This window comes from Manacus candei, unplaced genomic scaffold (genome assembly GCF_025592945.1).
Source record: "Manacus candei isolate 608988 ecotype Guabito, Panama unplaced genomic scaffold, ASM2559294v1 h1tg000035l, whole genome shotgun sequence".
Taxonomy (NCBI): domain Eukaryota; kingdom Metazoa; phylum Chordata; class Aves; order Passeriformes; family Pipridae; genus Manacus; species Manacus candei.
In genome coordinates this window covers 6673081-6695796 of record NW_026138083.1, presented here as the reverse complement: position 1 = coordinate 6695796, position 22716 = coordinate 6673081, and the positions used below count along the sequence as shown (strand labels likewise).

General features: G+C 39.5%; 1 protein-coding gene and 1 long non-coding RNA gene across 6 annotated transcripts in view; one reads left to right on the top strand and one right to left on the bottom strand.

Moving 5' to 3' along the window:
• The window catches only part of MACROD2 (mono-ADP ribosylhydrolase 2), an 840112-nt gene that overhangs the window by 655804 nt on the left and 161592 nt on the right, over positions 1-22716 (bottom strand). For all 3 annotated transcript variants that reach the window (XM_051792687.1, XM_051792686.1, XM_051792688.1), the window contains exon 4: positions 9558-9587. In XM_051792687.1, the coding sequence (XP_051648647.1) occupies positions 9558-9587 (30 nt within the window). The remainder of the gene's footprint in view (positions 1-9557; positions 9588-22716) is intronic.
• LOC127473287 (uncharacterized) lies at positions 5804-12056 on the top strand. 3 transcript variants are annotated; one of them, XR_007905354.1, is made up of 4 exons: positions 5804-8473; positions 9314-9415; positions 10228-10455; positions 10622-12056. It is a non-coding gene; the product is annotated as an uncharacterized LOC127473287 (long non-coding RNA). The 3 variants fall into 3 exon arrangements; XR_007905355.1 differs by lacking the exon at positions 10622-12056 and having other exon boundaries at positions 10232-10570; XR_007905353.1 differs by lacking the exon at positions 10622-12056 and having other exon boundaries at positions 10228-10570.

Below are 22716 nucleotides of genomic sequence, written 5' to 3'. Positions count from 1 at the left end.
ATTTTCTTAATCCAGAAGACTCTCTTTATGTCATCAAAGATTTTGAAACACTTTGTTATTAATACCATACAAATTCAAATTAGAAGTAAACAGCCTTTCTCTAACTGAATGAAGAAAAGGCCAAGTGAGAACAGTGAATTGCTGTGTATTTAGAATTATTAATGGTGGTAGCCTCAAATACATCACATTTTTTCCTATATTCTAATTGAATCCCCATTAGTGTAAAAGTGGTTATCCAGCAGTATCTAATTTCCAGTTGGTAGTCCTGCCATTCCCTTAGAGAATGTGCTGTATCACCAATTAAGGTCTAATTGTCAGAAAGTTGCTCTCAGTAGAGCACGCTTTCTCTTTTTCCAAATATCATCCTGTTTCTACCCATGACACTGGTACAAAAACTAAAATTCCTCTTCCTTCCAAATAGGGATTAAAATTCCTATTTGCAAAACTGATTGAGGAGTTATGAAACCCCAGCAAGTTTTGCTTTGCCTCCAGAGAACTGATTTCTGCTCTTTTCCTTGGACCTTTTGCAAAACACAGTGTTTCCTTGCCTCATTTTCCCAACTGGAAAATGGAGGGAACATTACTTCTGTGTTCACAGAGCAATTAGGTGTGTGGAGCATTTAGATTCTGGGGTAATAATGCTCATATGGATGAAGTTCATCGTGTGTTTTCTTTCATATCAGCACCATCAGCAGCAGTTCCTAGCCCTGGTCACTTCACATCTCAGGTTACAGGTCCCCCACTGCAACTGCTTTTAAAAATCAAGCCTAAATTGCAGGTACAAAGTCATTTAGTCTAAATTTGATACCCTAAAAAGGGTGGGGAGGTTTTTTATTTGCAGTCTGCTATGTGTCATTAGAATGAAAACCAGAAGCTGCATTACCCTCCAACATTATCAACTCAAAAAGATGAGCAACTGCCAAGGCAGACTTGTGAATGCAGGTTTTCCACTGGTGTCTCTTAAAAAGCAGTTCTACCTGTGTAAGAGTTTTAATCCTTCATTAGCAATCATCACATTTCATTTTCTGTGTAATGCCAAAAGCTCATCCGACATTACACTGAAACAGAGTTCCTACAGCTGCATGAAGACATGCACATGGGAAACTAAGGAGGACAGATCTTTCCAAGACTCACCCATCTTGCCACCTACTCTGCTGCAGATTTTCTTGGCTTTTGAAAAGCTGCATGTTATAATCTGTAAGCGTTTTGCACAGGAAAAAAGAACTTTGGAAAGATGTGATGAGCAAAGAGCGACTCGTAAATGAGTAGTGAAGCTCTGTGGAAAGAGCAGAAAATCTGAAATAGGAGGTGAGAGGTGAATGCAGACCTGATTTCATACTCCTTCATTCTGTGCAGCAAGAAGAGAGTTGTAAACTCTTTCTGTAATATCTGTAATTTCGATACTTGGGCTTTGCTTGCCTCTACAGCTTAATCCTGGGTTTTATTCAAGATTTTCTTGGAAAATGTAGTGACTAAGAAGTAATTACTTTCATTAGAAACAGAAGGAAGAAACTATTGCAAATTCTTTCCATTACAGGAGGCGGGGAATTAAGGACTATGGCAATCTCCAGTGCCTGCCCTCTGGGGTCAGTCCATCAGCAGACAGTGGTGCAGGGATCTTCCCCCTCCTCGGGGGAGCTGTGAGTGATATGCAATGTCCATATTCTCATTTTATTGGACATGTGCACATTTTAAAGGAATAACCAGTAAGAATCAGCAAACAGTTGGTGCCATTTTCCCATGCCTTGCTGCTCACACCTGTATACACATCTGATGTGGAAATTAATGAACTTGGGGCCCAGAGATACTTTTAAGGAACCCTCCACTGATTAAGGTCTTTGTTTTGTTTTTAGGCAGACCAGCATGAAAGCTTCAGTAAACAGGTTGATATTCAAAAGTGCCTCTATGTCTACAAGTCAAGTACCTCCACCACTCCTTTATTTCATTTCTTCTTTTTATTTTAATACCCTCTGTAAAATCAATTAAAACAATTTTAAATGTTTTAAATTACATTTGGCATTTTCCTCCTACAGGACCTCCTTTCCTGGTTCTCCTCAGGACCAGGAAAATAGCAGTAGCTCTTAAATCTGAATAACAGCTTTAAAAACCATCACCACCCCCTGTTTGAGCCTAACAAAACATGTCTTTCCTGCAGTGCTCTCTTCATTCTTCCCTCAGAAAAGAGGCACTGTCGGGATTGTTGGGCAGGAAACTGAAACCACTTTGACAGGTGTCCCAATTTCCAGACTTTTCTTTAAGGAAACCAACCAAATGCTTAATTTTAAAAACTGTCTTCTGTAGACTGGCACACACACACACACATAAATATATACATATAAAATGTCTGACTTACTCTATTCTCAGTGTAGCACAGAGCCATGTGTGTCACTTCCTGCACTGCCAGACTGTTTTCCCCTGGGAGCTGTGCCCTTCACCTTCAGCTACAGGTGGAGAGCCTCAACAGAAGTATCTTCACATGCTTGAGCAGGTCAATGAAAAATGTGTGTTTTCTGCATGCAAGACACATGTGAGACATACACATTTGCCTACATGTGGAAAAAGTGTTTAACATTTTTAGAGCACACGTCCAATTCCCATAACAGACTGTGAATATCAACCCATTAGGGAAGGGTTGTCATCTCCCACCACGATTTGCAGCTCTGTCCTACAACATGAAACCAAAAGGAAACAAGAAAGAAATGCATTCCTTGCATAACCAACTGCCTTTTTACCTTGGGTTGTTATTAAGAGCACCACGACCACAAACTAAAAAAAGTCTTTCCCAATGTAAGAAAATCAATGCCACATTTTATGCATTTATCTGTACACACACACAACTAAGACTGACTTTCTGAAAAGACTGCAAGATCCAGTCACAAATATATATAGATGTAAAATGCATAAATATGAAAGTCATCTGTAGGTAGACAGCAGAAAGTGTGTATGTTCATGTTTTAGTTGTGGGTACATAACACTGTAAATTCCTCATAACAAAATTAAACAAAACAAGGAGAGTCAGTGCCATGGTCTGTCTGAGGCAGAAAAAGACCTCACATTTAAGTGGGAGCTCAGGGTGTTGTGGACTCAGCACTCAGTAACTGATGAGTGAAAAATAAAACATCACTTTCTAATGCCTAATTAAGTCAACACAGCAGCAATGTTAAAAGGCTGATAGCAGCAGTGAATAAGTTTGCCTGGACAGTCTAAATTTCAGATTATTTTCCTGATCAAAACAGTCATGTTCCTGTATCACTGGCTGGAACAGGAGCACCACTTTAAAGAATTACAGACTGAACAGGTATTTACCAAAAAAAACCCAAACTGATCACATATCTTGTATCAGTTCCTGTAAATAGCAAAACATAATTTATTTATTTTTAAAGTAACTGCTGGGAAAGTGTAATTAACAGGATACAATTAGGCAACAACTAAGAAATACTCACAATCAATCCAGAGACTTCCTGTTTATGATTATTACCTATAAGAATGTATAAAAAGACTGGAGAAAGGAAGTTGGCACCTTATATAGCCAAAGAGCAAAATATGGGCCAATTTTAACAGAAATAAAAAAAGAAACTAGAGTAGAGCACACATTTTAAATACAGTCATGGCAGTTTTTGTTAAGGGTCCTTGGAAATAAACTATGCTTATTTATTTATAGAGCTTTCATCATTATATCTCTAGAAGCACTACAAAATGAGAAAACCCACTACTTTTAATTAAAGCTGAACTAAAATTCCCCTGCAATAACAGAAGGCAAAAGCAAACATAGATTGAAGAAAGAAAGAAAAAACATTTCAAGAACAACTGACCTGTAAAGAAAGACTTTGCTTGCACAGAAAGCTTGAATAAATTCTATAAAAGATGTTAAATTACAGAGCAATCTTTTTACTTTGATCTGATACAACAAAAAGCTCATGAATAACAAGATTTTGGGCTGAACCAAACACCTGGAAAGGGTTACAGTCTACCCTGAGCTACAGAGCTACCAATGGAACTAATATTAGAGCTGTACAGAAAAAAAATACATAAATACTAACATTTTAATTGGCTGATGCGCTGTCACAGTGGGGGAACTTGTGGATTCAGCCCTCTCAAACCCACTCTATTTACAGAGATGAAAAAGAATAGCATGCAAATAGTAAAAGGAGATAAAACACTTTAACAACCCTACAGAATTGCAGCAGCAATCTTCCAGCAGAAAGGGATTAATTAGCAACAAAGGCAAATGGCCATTTGCCTTAAATTATCAGTTCTTGCCATGATCATTATTTGCTTGGAAAATCTTTGTACCTCCAGAGCTATTATGTAAATACCTAAGATATGAGGGTGCTCTGTACAAAGCAACCCAAAGCTTGTGAAGGTGGTTGCAATCCCAGATGAAGCACATTTGTTCCGTGGAGCCATTTGTTGTGAGCACACCCCAATCTGACAAATACACTTGACAGGATACAAGAACATGCCAACAGACTGGCATAAATAAAATAATACAAAATAATAATGCTTATTTTCTTGATGAAAGAATCCTGTCAGTGCTCCTTTCCCAAACTCTTTCTTCTCCTTCTCGAGGGATGTGTTTCATGTTATGGGCACATCATGCTCAAATTTGAACTTTGGATTTAAACCCTTACTTCACTTGCATTTAAATTATGTAAATATCAAACCCAAGCCCTGTGAAATCCAAAACAGGGAGCATCTCATCCTGGTTCAGGATAAAACAGGCTTGTCTTCTTCCTGTTATACATTTTGAATGGGCTAGTGCAGGGCTGGGCTGGTACTGAAAGTGTTTTCCAGCAAACATTGCTACAGGGTGATCTGCAACTCGTCTCCTTCCTGCCTCCAATTTTCTCTTGTACAACTCCCACTTCTCAGTGTCACGAATATTCATTCACCAGGTAAATTGATGTCAAGTTACTATTCAGACAGTGCAAAACTTCCTTGCTTTTTTCCCTAGAGATGTGACTACCACAAGGTGGTTGGACATGGTAAGTCCAGTACCTAAGGCACATCTGCGAGCATAAAAACTTTATCCCAAGGGGAGGGATGTCAATATATTTGTGTCAGCTGTTCCTTCCTGACACGACTGGCTGGATAATCACCTGCTTTTTGAGCTCATTAGCCTGCAATTAATTGACAAATAGAGAGGGTGGCTGCAAGCAGCAGTGACTTTGCAGCAGCACCTCCCCGGCAGCTCCCCTCTATTTCTGCAGCATTAGCACAGCCAGGGTGGTTGTGCTTGTCCCACCTTTGAAGGGAAACAACTCCAGGATAGAAGTGAGTCTGTGGAAATTTCTTTCTACTGGGAGAGAACACTTTTTTTGCTGCTATTATAAAGTAACACAGATATAAAGGCAGCAAATCCCAATTTCAAAATGGAGTCTACAGAATAATGTGCGGAGAAACCCAGTTCCCTGCTGTGACCACAAACACAAGTGAGAGCTACTTAAAACCTTGCCTACAAACCATATCTTGGCAGAGTGCAGAGGTAGGTCTGGTCTACTTTTAAGATATGATAACATACTTCTGGCTATATAGGAATTACATTTCTTTACATGCCAGCAAAAGCTCTAGAAAAAACAGTTACACTGGCCAAAAAAAAAGAGACAAAGAGAAAAACAGACAGATCTTTTGGGGCAACCAACTTAAACTGGGTCCAAACAACGCTCCCAAGAAATATAACCTATCTTCTCTTTGAGTTTGTAAAGACAAAATCACCAGTTTCAAGTACAGAGTGGAAAAAAACTACACTCGTAACAGGACACACTAAAAGATGGTGTCGCCTTCCCCAATTCCAGCATAGGCAACAAAAATCTCATGAGGGGGAAAAAAATCCAAAATTAAAAATACCCTCAATATAAGGTCAAAGAAATCATGCCAATCCAGAAATCAGCATGCAACAAGACCTTGATTACAGTCAGCAAATCAAGTAAAAAATGAACCACAAGGAAAATATCATAAATGAGGTGGGGATGGTGGGATATAAAATCCTAAAAAAAACCCAGACTTCCCTCAACATAAGGGAGGAGAAATCACAGCTCTTGTTCACTTTGCTTTAACAAAGTGCATAAAATCACATGCTTTCATACCTTGACAAAACTGCAAAAGAATGTAAGGAAAAAAGATTGCCATGCAAAATAGGGCATTTCAATTTCTCGAGTCAGAACTTCATGACACATTTTTTAAAAGGGGTTGCTTTTCCTCAAAATACCAAGTGGTTTTCCTCACTCCCTCCAAATGCAGGTTATTTTCTTTATAATTTTCACCTCTGCACTGTTGAACATAATGGGACAAATAACATGATGCACAAATAAGTCATAACGCTCCATGAAAGTTATTAGCAGTGAAATGCTGAATATGTGATAAATCTAGACCTGAAAGTGAAATATGCCTCCTAATTAAAAATCAATTATTAAAACCAGTAAAGAATGAAAAAGAAAAAAGGCTCACTCACCAAACTCATAATGAAATCCTGGAAACTTCAGAGTTATTTGAAAAGCAGAAAGAAACCTTCAACATCTATATTTAACTAAAGACTCTACTGTGAGTTTCTCGATTTTATGATTAAACAGTTCTGTGAAAAATTGTTTCTGGTATCTTTTGTGCTTTTATCTCTTCATTCCAAATGGTCATGAACATGAACAGACAGCATTTAAATGGAGAATGCAAGAACAAACCATTACTCTGGCTCTGGGAAATCAATGTGGCCCTGAGGTGACACGGGGATGATAAGCCCAAAACCACCAGCCCCTGAACTTAGATCCGAGTGCAAGATGTTTACCCACAATGTTGTTCAGTGACAGATCTTTTCCAGTAGATGGTTTTAACACACACAAACTTAGACCAGGGTGTGCAAATAACTATTTCCAACTGATTTATGTTCAGTTCTGAAAAGATTTCAAATATAGAACAGCTCAGAAGCAGCTCAAAATCACAACACCTGTTGCACAGGCTTGGACAAGCAGAAATTTCCAGTTTTCTTTTTCTGTAAATCTAAGATATGTATTCATACCCCCAGCAGTGACAGAGAGATTAAATTAACGAGCATTACTGAAGAGATCTGAATCCCATTATTGGAGAAACTACACTGGTATTATGCATTATCATAAATATTCAGCATCTGCAATCAAAAGAAGGCTTTGGTGTTTACGTATATAATAAAGTTTTAATAATTCACTATCAATACTTCATGCAGAGTGCTGCCACCTCTTCCTTCTGGATAAAGGAAAAAATACATCCAGCATTTAAAATCCACAACCACCCAGCTGGGAATGAAAAAAATCCCTTGTACAGAGAAATTCCTGTGGCCAGTATTTTTCCAAGAGCCAGAGTCTCGGGGCTCCATCCACCTGTGGAAGGCGGGTGGGTGGCCAGGGCTGCCTCCATTTTGTGTCCCCCCTTGGCAAGCTCCAGCCTGCAGACCCCACACACCCTCCCCTTCTCTGGAACATGCACCCCGTGGTGCCTGCCACGTGGTGTAGCCAAAATCTGGAGTATTTTGGCTACAAAATTCTCAGAGGTTTTCTTCAGAAAACTTGGAAAACTCAAGTGAGCGTTCCCTGAGGACCTGTCGGCCGCCCTACCCAAGGGCAGCTCGCAGCACCTCCGGAGCGCCAACACAGCCCCTCAGACATCAGCAGTCACACTCTAAGACATAAAACTGTCACATTTGATATTCTACCTGTGTCACAAGCAAGGGGGTACGTTGCTATCCTTCCACTGGAGATTAAAGGGCGGGGGATTGGGGTTCTGGGCACAGAGGCTGCAGCAGATCCCCCTGTGGCCGCTGCCAGCCCGGCACAGCCGGTTCCCTGAGGGACCCACCCCCGCCCAAACCCAGCCTGCCACAGCAGCTTCCCAAAGGTCCTGAGGGCACTTGTGTTAAAAAGGGTGCTAAAAGCCCCAAAGGATGTCGGGGAAGGAGGAAGGATGGAGAAGCAGAGAAGAGAAGCAGAACCAGCCTCCTGGGCTGCCACCAGCTCAGCCCGCCCTGAGGGGTGGGAGACCAAAGAGTCCATGGCAGGAGGGGGATGGCAGGAGTTTCAATTGCCAATATATTCCTTTCAACACATAAAATACGGGGAAAATCCCAACTTGACCTACAGCACAGGTTCATCCCAACTGCTGCAGAGGGAGAGCCACATTATCAAGTGCCACGCTGAGCAGATATCAACTTCTGAAGTACGGTCCAGCTGAATAAATACCATGGAAAGTTAATAGCCAAATCCTTTCAGCAGCAGTGCTCTGGGAACCTGATTGGAATTTGAACATTTGCATTGATATATAATTTTTTTTTCGATGTTACCAGCTGGGAGCAAGTGCTGGAGAGGAGGTACAGGAACAGCTCTGCAGAAACAGGAACAGCTAGGGAAGGATTACCTCCGAAAGGATTATCTTTTAAACAAAGAAAAATTTGGTACACTGCAAACAACTAACTCAAATCAAAAGAAACAGATTAATCCAACAGGATTAACAGGTAAGGCTGCCCTGTACGTTAATGTCCAGACACACAGCTGAGGAACATGAAGGGTTTTATTTAGCTGGTTTCATTAAGGGTGCAGTTCTGAAGCACCTTTTCACGGTCCAAAATAAGGGCTGCCTGTTCAGATAAAACAAAAGCTTTGACAACTTATCCTGCAGCCTCCCAAGCAACAGAGATCTCCTGTCTTTTTACAGAGCCTTTTCCTTTACCCTTACATATGTAAGCTCTGATCATCCAGTCCTTTTAACTCCCGCCAGGAAGGAAGATTAGTCGCTGCCTGTACCGCTCCTGCGCTGTGAAATTTCCAGAACTGAGCACTTTTGCTTCCCTCTGGGAGGCAGGGGAAGTCACAGAAAACTGAGATCAAGCTCCACGTGGGTTTTTCTTTCCTGAATTGTTAACACTCACGTAAGCTTTTATGGCCATGGTACTACAGGATTACAAAAAGCAAAGTAGCATCGATCTACTAAAAAAAAACCCAGCATCCATGTATTTGGAAACAATACACTCTCTATGTGATGGAGCATCCCTGCCTTACTAGTAGACATGTTGGTAGTATCTCTTACCTGCACCAAAGATTTGTATTGAAATCTATTTGAGTATTCTGGCAAACTGAATGAGGTAAACAACCAAGTTGAAAACATAATTTATTATTTTTTAAAGCACAAAGACAAAGCCTCATTCATTTACTAAAATTATTTTTACTGTGTTTAATAATTTTTTTTAACATTGTTTATTTAACATATATTTGAGGTTCCCCTGGGGTAAATTTAAAAATCTTAGGTACTTAAAAACACAACATAAGGCAGTTCAGTTCCTTTCTGTTTCACTCAGCCTCACATACAGGTCAGCCCCCACTCTAATCCAGAGGTGAAACCAAATTCAGCAACAGCCACAAACCTTGCCTCCTGATGATATGAAAGATTATCAACTCTGGTGAGTTTTCCCATCTAATAATTTTACATTTTCAACTTTTGAACTTATCACCTATTATTTCATAACCAACTAATCACTACACCGGTCCAGCACATATTTCACAGTTATTTAAAAGTGAATTCAGCATTAAGCAAAGACTCACCTCCTCCACCTCCAAGAAGGCTGGAATTAGCTGCAAGAAAAACAAAAGGAGAATCATTAGCATTGAACTTCCAAAATATAGATAAAACCAAACCAGAAGATGTTTCACATGAGATTTTCCATTGTTTCAGTAACTTCACTACTCTTCACTTACCCAAAAACATTTAATGCAAAACCAATCATTTATGTAAATTGCAATTGCAGTCTTTACCTCTGCAAAATCTTTGAGTGTAATAAATAAATAAAACAATAATACAACTACTAAAGCTAATGCATTGAATAACATTATAACCTTGCATTTATAACTCTATAAACCATATCCCTTTGTGATCACCAAACGAACTAAAAAAAAAATTATTGTAGAGAAATTTCAATAGACTTTGATGGAACTTTTGATTAGCTCTCCTTGTTTTCTATGCCATGGGACCCTTGAGGATGAGAAACCCTGGCCCTGCTGATACAAAAGGGTGTTTTCCCATTGTAGGCAATTAAGTTGGGATTTCCCTCAGCTTGCTTAATTGCCTCTGCACTGTAACCATCCAGCTACCCAGGCCAGAACTTGATAAATCACTTATGGAAAGCAATTTTCAGAGTGTGGTGATACAAGATGGTCCTTCAAATTAAGCTTGCAAAACTGGAGCCAAGCCAAACATTCTCTTTTCACTGCCTAGGCAGAACCAGAAGGAAAGCCTAAGCTTCTAAACCTGCCCCTTTTGGATGTGTGGGACACAAATCCTCGTTGTTTCGGAATGTAGATAAAACACAGTATAAAAGCAAGAGCATAAGGGATGGACAGAGGTATTTCTTATTGCTTCCTGATGAGTGAAGGAGAAGTGATACCTCAAACCATGTCCTGCTCCAAGACAAGGGTAGATGGCAAGACACACAGAATAAATTAGGTAATTTCCTATATGTTATCGTATCTGTTATTTTCCTCCGCTTCCTAAATAGAAGTCCTTAAACAGCAAATTCCCTGCTGTTGGGGTTTTTTTCCCCCTCACTTTCTTAATACTTTTATTTACATAAAACTGACAGTTATCTTTGTCTTCTTCATTTCTTTTTCAGATATTCTACAAAAACCCTTGACTCAACAGCCAATTTCAGCTCTACCATTTGCAGCCAGCTTTCCCTGACACTGCAGTAAAAATGTCTTCATCAGAAAGCTGGATTTTCCATCAAAGTACTACACCCAAGATCCATGATTTTTAAAAGCAACATATACCATTAATACTGTTATCTTACAGTGACTCAAAAAGTACCTCCTTATTACCCAAAATGCAATGTTCTTTACAGAAATAAATGAGCAGTTTCATATCCAGCATAGCTGACCATATCAAATCCAAGTAAACTGCAAGCCAAGTCAGTTATCCATCCTAGAACTAGTTGTTCCTACACTCACTGAGGGAATGAATCAAGACCAGGATCTAGAGAGATGTTCTTGAGCATTTTTCTGATCCAAGTCTGGTTCTAATACTCTGGAATATTAGATGGAGGAAAATGAGGGAAACTGTTTCAGAAACACAGTAATCTGGGGCCATTTTAAAAGAAATGCCTGTTTGGAGATACAGAAAGTTTGGAGCAACAGGCACAAAATGGAAAATTTTAAAAAAGAGCAACACAATCATCCATATGTGATGGACATCTCTTAGCTCTCCTCTTTAAGGTGCTAGCACGGAACAAATATTGCCATGTATAAACTGCCTTTGACAAAGATATAATGGTAGTAGCGATAAATGTGTGCAGACATATTGTAAGAAGGCCACTGAATGTCGATCTTCCTGCATTTACCTGTTCTTGCCCTCACTGAAATTCACTATTAAACAAAGAAACAAATTAAAAACAGCCCCCTGTATTTTCACAGCAGTTTCCAAAGGCCTCCTGCAACAGGTAACATCACCTTCCCTGCAGTAACAAGTGTTTATCTGCGTCAGAAATCAGCACAGCTCTTATCAGAAGAAAATAAAAGTAACGAAGTGTCATCTACTGCCACGAGCCTGCTATTCCAGCTTATTTATTGGCACTGTAGAATACACCTACAATTACCATTCTAATTCTTGCAGGAGTCAAATTCTAGGATTTCTGTAATTATGTTTCAGAGACTCGAGACACAAAGCTAAAACCTGTTATACCTCACTGTAACCAAAGTTTCCACTGCTAAAAAAAGTTTCTTGGGATACTCAGCCAACATCCCCACTGCAAACTCTCATTCAATGGCTTCTCAGAGAATTATGTTTCTCTCATTAAGTTCTCCTGACAATGTTCATCTTTCCAATATGTTCTAAAACTTCTTAATAACATATAATGTAAGTCAGCACCACACACTTCTCTATAGAAACAGCAAAAACAGTTCAAACAGATTTTTGGCTGCAGTGAATCTACCTCAACTATTGAAATTGCAGTAATAATTCATAGGCACTTTTTTAAAAGAATTCTGCTTGCATAATAGAAAGGAAATCAAACCATTATCCTATGATTCCAGGAAAGAACAAATTATATTTACAATTTCATTTCTAGAAAACATGTCACTCAAAAAGCAAGAACTTTCAGATTTTTCAGCCTGTCCCTGAAAGGTTCAATAAAACTCACCTCTCTTTCCATCTTCAGGAAAGCCTTGCCATGACAGAAGTAACTTGTCACTTAGCACCTAATGAATACTGTCCCAGCCAGAGCTCCTCCAGGAGGTCAGCACAGCCTCATGGCTGCAATCACATCACATCATGTTGGAGCAAGCACGGCCTCTCCTCTCAGTCCCTCTGTGTTTATCCACAGCTGCGTTTTGTCCGTCAGTGCTCCCAAACAATCCAGCCTTGGAAAACACTTTGGAAGCAGCCCCTGCTGTAGAGGCTCAACCGTGGGTTGACTCTGAGCAATCTGGTCTAGTGGAAGGTGTCCCTGCCCACGGCAGGAGAGCTGGAACAAGATGTTCTTTAAGGTCCTTTCCAACCCAAACCATTCCATGATTCTAGGACTGTAGCCTGTAAATCCATCCCGACTAACCCCTTGCCCTTATTTCCCTATTCCAGAGCTGCACAAGATTCTGAAGTTACAGGAGACTTGGAGTGAGAGGAAAACAGGAAGACTGAATTGCTACCAAGTTACCAAGGCAAAGAACAGTAAAAGAAAGCAAACAAGAGGAGCTCCAAAGAACTGTAGGGTAAAGCCTTCTTGCACCTCATTTCACTGCCTATGTCACCCTTCCAAACTGACCTGCCCAACCTTTCTAAAATTCTCTCCTTATGAACTGCAGTCCACAACAGATTCCTGGGCATTAACTCTGAAAATCCACTCACAATACAAACCTTGAACTATTATTTTACTATGCACAGAGTGGTCAGGCAGCCAGCAGACCATGGACTGCCTTGCCAGACTGAAACACGACACAAACTGATAAAACCCCAGCCAAAACAGCTCATTTGGACATGGACCACAAGAGGCAGCAGAGGTGAGAGCTCGCCTAATTTTAAATACTTTTGGCTGCACCAGTAACATAGGCTTCAATAAAAATTAATAATAATTAATTATTTAAAAAAAAGCTGTATTTGGTGAATTTTAAGTAGTAGCTTCAGGATGAGAAAAGTCACAGCCTCAGAGATGCTGCATGTCACCACTACTTCAAAAGGAATCCTGAATGCTGCATTTTGAGAGACAGATCTCACCCTTACAGCCTGCATCACTACAGGAAATGGAAATACATCTAGAAGTGGTAACATGGCTTTCAGCCCTGGAGTTCTGGGTTTCTCTTTAGTAGGGACATTAGAACCATTCACAGAAAAATTGTTTCTACAAAGTTCAGGGTCCTATCTAAGAAAAAATCAACTCTAAAAATATTCACTTTAAAAAAAACAACCGGTCTCTAATTACTGAGTATAACGATTTAGCCCTTAACTAGGTGTTGATGGCACCAGATTCTACAAGAAATTCAGTATTTCAAATGTCTTGACACCTCAGTGGATTAGATGTTTATGTTTTTAGCAGCACCAGGGCAGCACTACTAAAGAAACCCTATGAACGCTGGTCTGTTGTACCCAGAGAACTCAACTCTTGCTTTAAGAAACAAAATTCCTTCCAAAACAATTCTGTTGGAAGTGAAGGGAAAAAAGAAGAGAAGAAAGAGAAAGAGAAAGAGAAAGAGAAAGAGAAAGAGAAAGAGAAAGAGAAAGAGAAGAGAAGAGAAGAGAAGAGAAGAGAAGAGAAGAGAAGAGAAGAGAAGAGAAGAGAAGAGAAGAGAAGAGAAGAGAAGAGAAGAGAAGAGAAGAGAAGAGAAGAGAAGAGAAGAGAAGAGAAGAGAAGAGAAGAGAAGAGAAGAGAAGAGAAGAGAAGAGAAGAGAAAAGAAAAGAAAAGAAAAGAAAAGAAAAGAAAAGAAAAGAAAAGAAAAGAAAAGAAAAGAAAAGAAAAGAAAAGAAAAGAAAAGAAAAGAAAAGAAAAGAAAAGAAAAGAAAAGAAAAGAAAAGAAAAAGAAAAAGAAAAAAAAAAAAAAGAAAAAAAAAAGAACCTGGAAGGAAAGAAGTAATCTTAGTTGCTCATTATGGAATACCCACAATGAAAACTCAAGTTACTAAAGTGCACCAATTTTAATAATGAATACACCAGTGTATTTGACAAAGAAGAACTGGACATAAATGGTTGTAAATCTCAGCCTTCTTAATGAGTTACATCATACACATACACTTTTTTGACTGAATAAGCAGACCAGAAACTCTGGCACAGGTATTAACATTTTCCTCACTGTTCTCTTTACAACAGCGTTCTTTGCCCAAAACTGAGGTTATTTGAAATTTAGTGGAGAGCAAACAAATGATGAAGAAGTTCACCTCAAATGAAACTGAAAATCTTTCTGTGCTGATAACCAAAAAGTGAAGAAGGATATGTGTATGGGTTAGTTAAACAGACATTTGCAGGCACAGAAGTAGTTTTTCTGCTGTCAGTTCTGTGGAATGTAGAGAATAGGGAAGATGTGAATAGCAATTTTTGTGATGTCTCTGGAGATAACACACTTTTAGCTTTGTTAACAACATAGCTGAATAACTCTGGGTACTTCTTGTTGGCATATACTCATCTGACAACATTTTAAAAACGTAAATTCTTCTGGGAGCATGTCTTTGTCAAGTATTAATGGCACTAGTAACTTAAATTGACATCTATGTCATGCAGCCATGCATCTGTCAGTATAATAAAAGTATACTCTTAAAAGATTACTTGATATTGTCTGACTTTGGCAGCAGATGTTTGAGCTTATTTTGATGTAAAAAAGATTGAATATTTTTGTCAATACTTTCTAATTGTGAAATTTATTCAAGAAGACATCTTTATAACTGGCAGTATTGTAAGATGCAAGGCATTCTATTGCCTCAGATACCATTTTTATTCATCAATAAAACATCATAACAGGCAGCTGGTGAGCAGAGTACCAGTAATTTATGGAATGGGAAGCTACATTTCTCCTACATGTTTTGTGAGACATCCTTACCTGTCACTGCATTTTGTTTCATCTTCTCTCAAGAAAGCAGAGAGAACAAAGAGGAGTGAGATAACAACTGCACCTTGTACATCCAACCATTTTTAACAGGAGATGTGTTTGGCTGCCTTAGAGTAAAAAGCTTTAGGCTCAAAGAACGTGAAGTAATTTTGAAGTACGTATAGCAACTAAAATACAGCCACACACACTATACTTCAGTCACCACCCTAATTAACTTTACTCAAAACATTTCCTTGCACACAAAGCCACAGCAACCAGGAGAGGTAAAACAGTATTATAACAGACTGGGCCAGATTGGCAAAGTTATATAAGTGCCTAATGATGGAAAACAGAGACTACTGGAAATCAGAACACCACTAGGCCTTATTTTGATAAGATTGACTTAAAGCATTTAGGCACATCAGTAAAGTTCCACCATTAGCATCTTCTGACACTCACAGGCCTCCTGTAAATACCTTCAGATGTTCTCAATACTCTCAATACCCACCCAAAGACTTGAGCTTCACGTATTAAGAAATCTCCTCCTCTTCTGCCCACAGAACGCTCTGAAACATAAGTGAACACCTACCCAGTCTTATTTTATTGCTAATAAGAAGTCCCAGCTTCAAACTCTCTTTGTAAAAAGCCAGGGTCTTCACAAGCATGACCAAACAACTCAGCTTATCAAGCTTCCATCACCTCTGCGTTTGCAAAACAGGATTTGGGAGACAACAGAAAGCGACTGAATTTTCCAAGCCTTACCTTTCATTTCCCCAGATACTGAAAGTGCACAGCACAAGTTTGTCCCACTTTAAAGACAAATCAAACCTGTGCAATTAGGAGCACAGGTTTTGCATTTGGAACCAATAAAATGGATCGTGGCTCACTTGTCACACAACCTGTGCTGTTCTATCCCCCCACACACAATTCCTGTACAGAGAAGAAATCGTTAAAACCAAGTTCTGCCATCTTTGCAAATAAAGTAGTCATTATCTCCAACTTCAAGCTTGTAAAGAGTATTTCATAGGTAGATTAAGGGGAAAAAAATAATCAGCATACTAGTAAGTGCTCTGGAGTTGATCCTGTCAAGGAAATTGCCTTCACAACATTCTGAATTCAATAAGGAAACAATAACTGTCATAACTTCTCAGTTATTTTTCTTCTTCTAATACATTACCAACTCAATACATAATGTGCATTTATGCAACAAAGCTATTTTTAAAAGTTATACATTACATCCATTAAGCTTAATCAGTCACATGCAAAGCATGTCTGAAATCTGATACGAAGAGCAAAAAAAAATCAACCCCACCAAACCCATGGCAGGCAAGGCAGCACAGGGTGGAAATGAGCACACAGCTATCAGGCTGGCAGTTACAATTTAGAGTACATTGGAGGCACAACTTCAAAGCAGAGGGAGCAAAGTGACAGGTTTTTTACCACACAGTGAAATACAGTAATTGCTTTAATGCAGGGTGAGAGAAAATTAACAAAAATTGAGGTTGACTAACACATCCTGACAAAAACCCAGGAGAGAAGATGCTTGGCCCAAGTACTTCCTAAACTCTGCTGTATAAACTTCCATATGGACTGGAGTTTAGACGCCAGCTTTAAAAGACGTCTAAACTTTGCAGTAGCCTGAGGACTCCAAATCACCACAATTGCTTCTTGGAGGGGAAGTCAGAAAACCACAACAAAAAATGTAACTTAAAAGAATATCCCAAAAAACCCCTTGTTTTTAAGAACAGCATTCATCAGACCTTCAGTCCCAAAGGCAACTCCACAAAATGTTTCCAGGTGAAACCCCTCAGAAACAGTAGTTCACACTTTCATACCAATGAAATCCATACCCTTCATGCCCATGCACTGGTGTTATTTTCAGCTAGACAGAAACTATCCCAAAATCTATTCCAAACCAAAGGAAAGAAAGTGATGTAAAAGGAGGAGGTTTCCTGCCAGCACCTCGTGAAGGGCAGTCAGAAGAACCTGTTTGATGGGGCTGATCTCAGCCTTGGGAGGGAGAAGACGACAGAGTTGTTGAATCAGAACCTGCAGTTTGAAGAGAAGGAGTTAGAAGAGGCTAAAAGTGGTTGCTCAGCTCAGAAACATCCGTGGCCTTGTTTCGTGGGAACCCCTTCGCTCGTTTTCCACATTCCCCTCACTGTGTCTGGCAAACGTGAGAGAAGCTCAAACCAGAAATAATTTCACTGTAAAACACAGGCTGATAAACTGTCACACACACACCACCAGGTGCTGAAGGGAGAGAGACGAATTGAGATTTCATCCATTTTGTGTGTCAACTTGTGGTTTGCTCAACCACTTAAAAGTTGCCTTGTAGATCAGGAAGGCATTTTACAATCTGGTTGAGCTGAAATGTAAAGCAACAGGAACTTCTTTCAGGGCAGAATAATGAGGAAAATAATATTCAGCCAATAGAGCCAATTCTTCATCTCACAGTTTAGGCCATTTGTGTGGTTTGTAAATGTAACATTAAAGGGAATCAAAGTGCTGCAGTATATAATTAATCCACTTAAGCAGAATCACCATCAATATTTAAAAGCCTATGCAAAATAGAGCAAGAGGTGGTCTTAAGTTCTACCTGCACAATTAGAAAAGTAGTTTTGGTAGCAATTATTTCAAAATAATTACTGACATGTATATAACTAATGCATCTTTCCAGTATCCCAAAGGTACTAGAGCATATTATCTGGAAAACAGAAAAAAATCAGAATGAAGTTCTTTGAGTTCTCTTTGCTTTTGTCTTTTCAGAATTACAGCCAGCTCGGAACCTTCCAAAGTCTACCTGTACACAAGAACTTTATTTTATAAGCTTTTTCTTCTATTTTTAATTTTTAAAACATTGGTGTGGTACTTATGGTGCAGCTAATCACAACACTTCATTTCAATTTCCTTCTCCAGGAAATAACTGCCTAATATTTGACTTCTGGAAGGAAAATGTCAGATTGCAAAAAGTTCTAATAAAGCAACAATTGTCTTCAGAAAACCAAAATGAAATCAAAAGGTGACAGTCCTGAAACATTAATATTCAACATTCAGGCTTCAAAACAAGAAAAAAAACCTCTAACTTGTTATGAAATCAAAGGCCACAGCTGAAAAGAAGCTACCTGGGGCCTTGCCCTGCCGTTTTTCCATGAGGTAACCAGCAGGAAGAGTTTCCTGTGGTGCAGGCACGCCCTGAGCTGCTCCTGGTTTGCTCACAGGCAGAGTCAGCCCTGGCTCCAGCTGCAGGGCCAACCTCAGTGGGGGTATTTGCAAGCGGTACCAGCCCACACCACTGCTTTTCTTAGGCTATGGCCACTCAGAAACAATATTCAGCTTAAAAAAAGAAGAAAAAAAAGAAAAAAACGCACACCTGATGCCCCCCCTACCGAAAAAACAGCCCTGGTGTTTTTTTTAGTTTGTTTGGGGTTTTTTCCAGCTACAAAGACAAGACTTCACTTGCAAATTTTGCCTCAAAGTTAGAGGAAGGCAAGGTGTTATTGCACTGTTTTTGCAAGAGCAGCCTAGAAGGAAGATTTTGACAATGAATTACAAGCTCCTGCAAGCAACGAGCGCAGACTTGCAGGATCTGAGGAGGCTGCAAAGCACGGGAGGAAGGTCTGCTTTAAAATGTGTCCAACTGGGTGAGCACAACATGCTCTGCATATGAAAATGTTGCATCACCTCTCCAGTGATCCTTTCTTTATATAGCCTGAAATATGAAGCAGCTCCTACTGTGGCCAGTGGGAGCCACATGACAGACGAAGCAGAGAATCTGGTTATGCATTTGACTTTTTAAGGTTTTCAAACACAGGTCCAAACTGTTGCTATAGGGCTAAATATTTGTGTAACGATGGTCACGTCATTTATATTCCTTTGTAAGGGAAAGTGGATCTTAATAACCTCAGTATTTCAGTCAGACCAGGGATAATGCACTTCAGCAAAATATGGACTGGACATTGCATGCTGTCCCTAAGAATATAGTCGCAAATATTTCTATACACTACTGTCAAATATACTATCCATACTTAATCTTCACTGTCTGTTTCAAAAAGTTATAGCCTAAAAAAAAAAAAAAAGTATCTCAAGAAACCATAAAAGGCAGAAAGAATAAAATGTAGCTATCAACTTACTCTATCAGAGACATCAGAAATTGCCCCTTTTATGATAAAAGTAAGTCAGCTTAGTCAGAGGGAGATCGATTATCCTCTCCATTTTACTGTTCCTGGAACGGATAGTCCATGACACAGCTTAAAATGGAGAAACGTAAACCAAACTTTGAAAAAATAGAGGGAAAAAAAATAAATGACTGTCAGCTTCCCACTTTCACATGCTCTGAAAACTTTAAAAACCCCATTCAGGAACTTTAAAGAAAAGGGAGATCACAAGTAATCGAAGTGATGTGAAGGCCTGGAGATACTTTCAAAGGCGTGACAGAGCCAAAAGCCCACAGGACATCCCTGGCAATGACAGGTTTCAGATGGTGGGGGACAATTCTTTGTTCCTGTCAGCTTGTGGAGGGTTTCTAATCTTTCCAAGCTGCAGAAGCTCACGGTTCAGGATTCATCTCACCAACCATCAGGTCAGATCCGTGCTGCACATTTACCTTCCAACCAAACAGCGCCCTGCCCCTCATTTCCCTGCTCATCAGCTCCTTGGGCACCCCATGGCCGCCTGAGAAATAAAGCAAGGAGTCAATTTGTTATACTCTCAAGGCCCCTCTTTAACACTAAGATTACAGGCACTTCTTAATGATGGAGGAGATTAAAGCTATTCCCCAAAAATTGCAGTAAATAGGCACTGCTGTTACAAGGTTGTGCATCCGAGCAGATAAAATCTCGTAGCAGCAGCATTAAGGGTTTGTTGAAAACTTTACTGGGGTCAGGCTGGACAAGAAGCTCTGAGTTTCTGTGAAGCACAACAGGAGGTCAGGATGTGGTGGTGTCCCACATCAATAATGATAATCAGGCAGAGAAATGATCATCAAGCTGCAACACCTGATCAATAACTTCATCCTTTGTGCACCACTGTGCCACCCTTAAAATTTCCCGCCCTTGCTTCCTGCTAATCCCACTGATCCATTTAGATATGGGAATGCTGCCTGAATCCAGCAGGACTCATGCTTACCTTGTCATTGAGGGCTATTCCCAGTTAGACAACACATTTCAGCTGTCTAGACAGGACATGACTTTGGGATGCAGATCAGAAGAACACAGGTGGAAGGCTCATTTCCCTACATGACAGGGAGAGTCCAGCACTGTCCAGTGGCAACGTGGGACACTTTGTGTTTTGTGAACTCAGGATGGATGATGTGAAATCACCCTCCAGTGGCAAAGAGGCTTGTGGGTTAATTCACCATCATCACCACAAGCACTTCCACCACAAATCCTTCCAGCTGCAACCACGACCCAACACTGCGAGAACTGCTCCTGCTCACTGTTTTTGTTAATATTTTCTTTCATTGCCTCTAGTAACAGTTTGTCCAGTGATTCAAGAGTAGTACCACTGTGAGAAACAAAATAAGCCCCTTTGCCTGGGCCACAACTCAATCACAAATTTGTGTATCACACAAAATATTCTCACTGGAAGCTTCAATAAAAAGGACTCATGAATCAGAGCTTAGGACTGAGAAAACAAATTAAAAAGAAAAATCCTACAAACCATTCCTCCAGACAAATAGACCAAAGATAAATTTGGGAAAGCTGATTAATCACTTCAAAGTATACAGCTCAATTTTTTTTTTTTTCCTATTTCTGAGCATTTTTAAAGTGTGCTCAAATAAGGACTGCTATGGTTTTGGTTTACCAACCTTTCTGTAAGGCAAACAGGGAAACAAACACATGTAGCACAAAAACCACTCTGGGATGAATGTGTGCAGTCCAAGTTGAATCATTTTTCTCCAAAATGTTGCACTTCCTGAAACCATGAGTTAATATTTTAATAATCCATGAGTTAATATTTTAATGAGTTGTTATTCCTTCTGTACTTTAACTCAAGTAAAATTCAAAGTCTTAGTAAACTCCAAGCTTTCACATAGACCTTTTGAATCCAGTAGGTAACTCCCAGTGATCCATTCCACATGTAGGGAACACAAACAGGGATGCAATAATCTAATCTGTGCAGAGCAAACACTTCATTTCATTATTCTAATACTGCTGGAGTGATTTATGAGGCAGCTGAGCACTTCTGAAAAATGTACTAAGAAAACAAAGACAGAATTAGGCAAAGTACAAATGTTGTTTATACGATTACAGAGACCAGTAATGTCAAAGGATATTACAGGCAGCTAAGGCCATATATAAGCACATCTGTGAGGCAGGTAAAGCATGTTTTTATAGCTGCTCAGAAAAGAAAAAGATGAATCATCTTTTAAAGCTCTATATAAAATTACTTCTCTAGTGGTAATTAATAGAGAGAGGCCCCAGAACACCAGTCACATGCTCTAATCATCAGGGAGGGTAAATTAAACGACAATAAAACCCCCAAAACTTTACTTAATATGGAAAATTGTATTTTCTCTTTAAAAGCAGCTGCAGCAACCTCATACTGTATAAGCACATTAGCAAAGAAATAGTTCAGTGGAGCTGGAGGTCTTCTGTCCCTGAAGCATCAGGTGGGTAGATTACAACCCAAATCCCACATGAGTAAATACATTCCATAAGTTTATCGTCATTATTTGCAGGAAAAGATGCCCCGTTAATTTATGCATTACTTTCAGGAAAAGATGCCCCGTTAATTTATCTCTAATAATGCTGTGATCTAAGAATATCACTTGCAAAACCCACAAACAGTCTGAAAATGTTACCAGGACACGTCAGAGGCAGCAGAACCCGCAGTGCTCTGGCTGGAAGAGGGGACTGCACAGCTTTCCTTCCCCTGAAGTCTCAGTCTTTTCTTTATACTTCAAACAAATTAAATCTACTGCAATTAATGATTATAGTTTTTTCCTTCAATCAGCCCATGCTCCTCTAGGAAATTAACTTAGCTATTAAAAGCCTAAAGGCTGGAAAGGAACCTAGTTAGATGAGTTTTACCTCCTCTGTATTGCCTGTGTAATCAAATGCAGTTTCCCCACCAGTTTAATTCTAATCAGTTTAATTACTGAAAATTACAACAGAAAGAAAAAAAAACCACCACCTTTTACTTCTTACACCAGAACAAAGGAGAAAAGCTACACGTGGTAGGAAAAGCAACTGGGTGGCAACACTTTGATACTGCACGTGAGGGAGAGGAAATGACCAAAAATATAGACAAATTCCAATATTCCTTAGACAACAGGCTGAGGAGGTGGAGATGGAGCTACAAGCCAAGAATAAAACTCAGCACAGGCAACCCCCAAGGTGTGGAACTGGGGGAAGAGTTTATTACTTTAGTGTTACTTCAATGTTACAACACCTTCATTACACAAGACTTGTGTCAATCCACTGAGTCCTGTATTTCCTACCCACTCTTCTGGCCCGCTGTAAAAGTCTTTTTGCTGCAATATAAAAATAGTGAGATGAAAGGTGTTTTAAGCAAGTCTGTTAGAAAGGCACAGTGCTACCTAGAAATATTTAGAGAGTAAGTAGGTTTCCTTCACTTGATTTCCACAGCAAAAGTATTTCTTAGTGTTATGATGCTCCCTGTTTGAAAAGAAATTATTTCATAGTGTGTTCCTCTCACCTCTTGCCACAAGGAAACAGAAACAGCTGATCAGAGCAATTC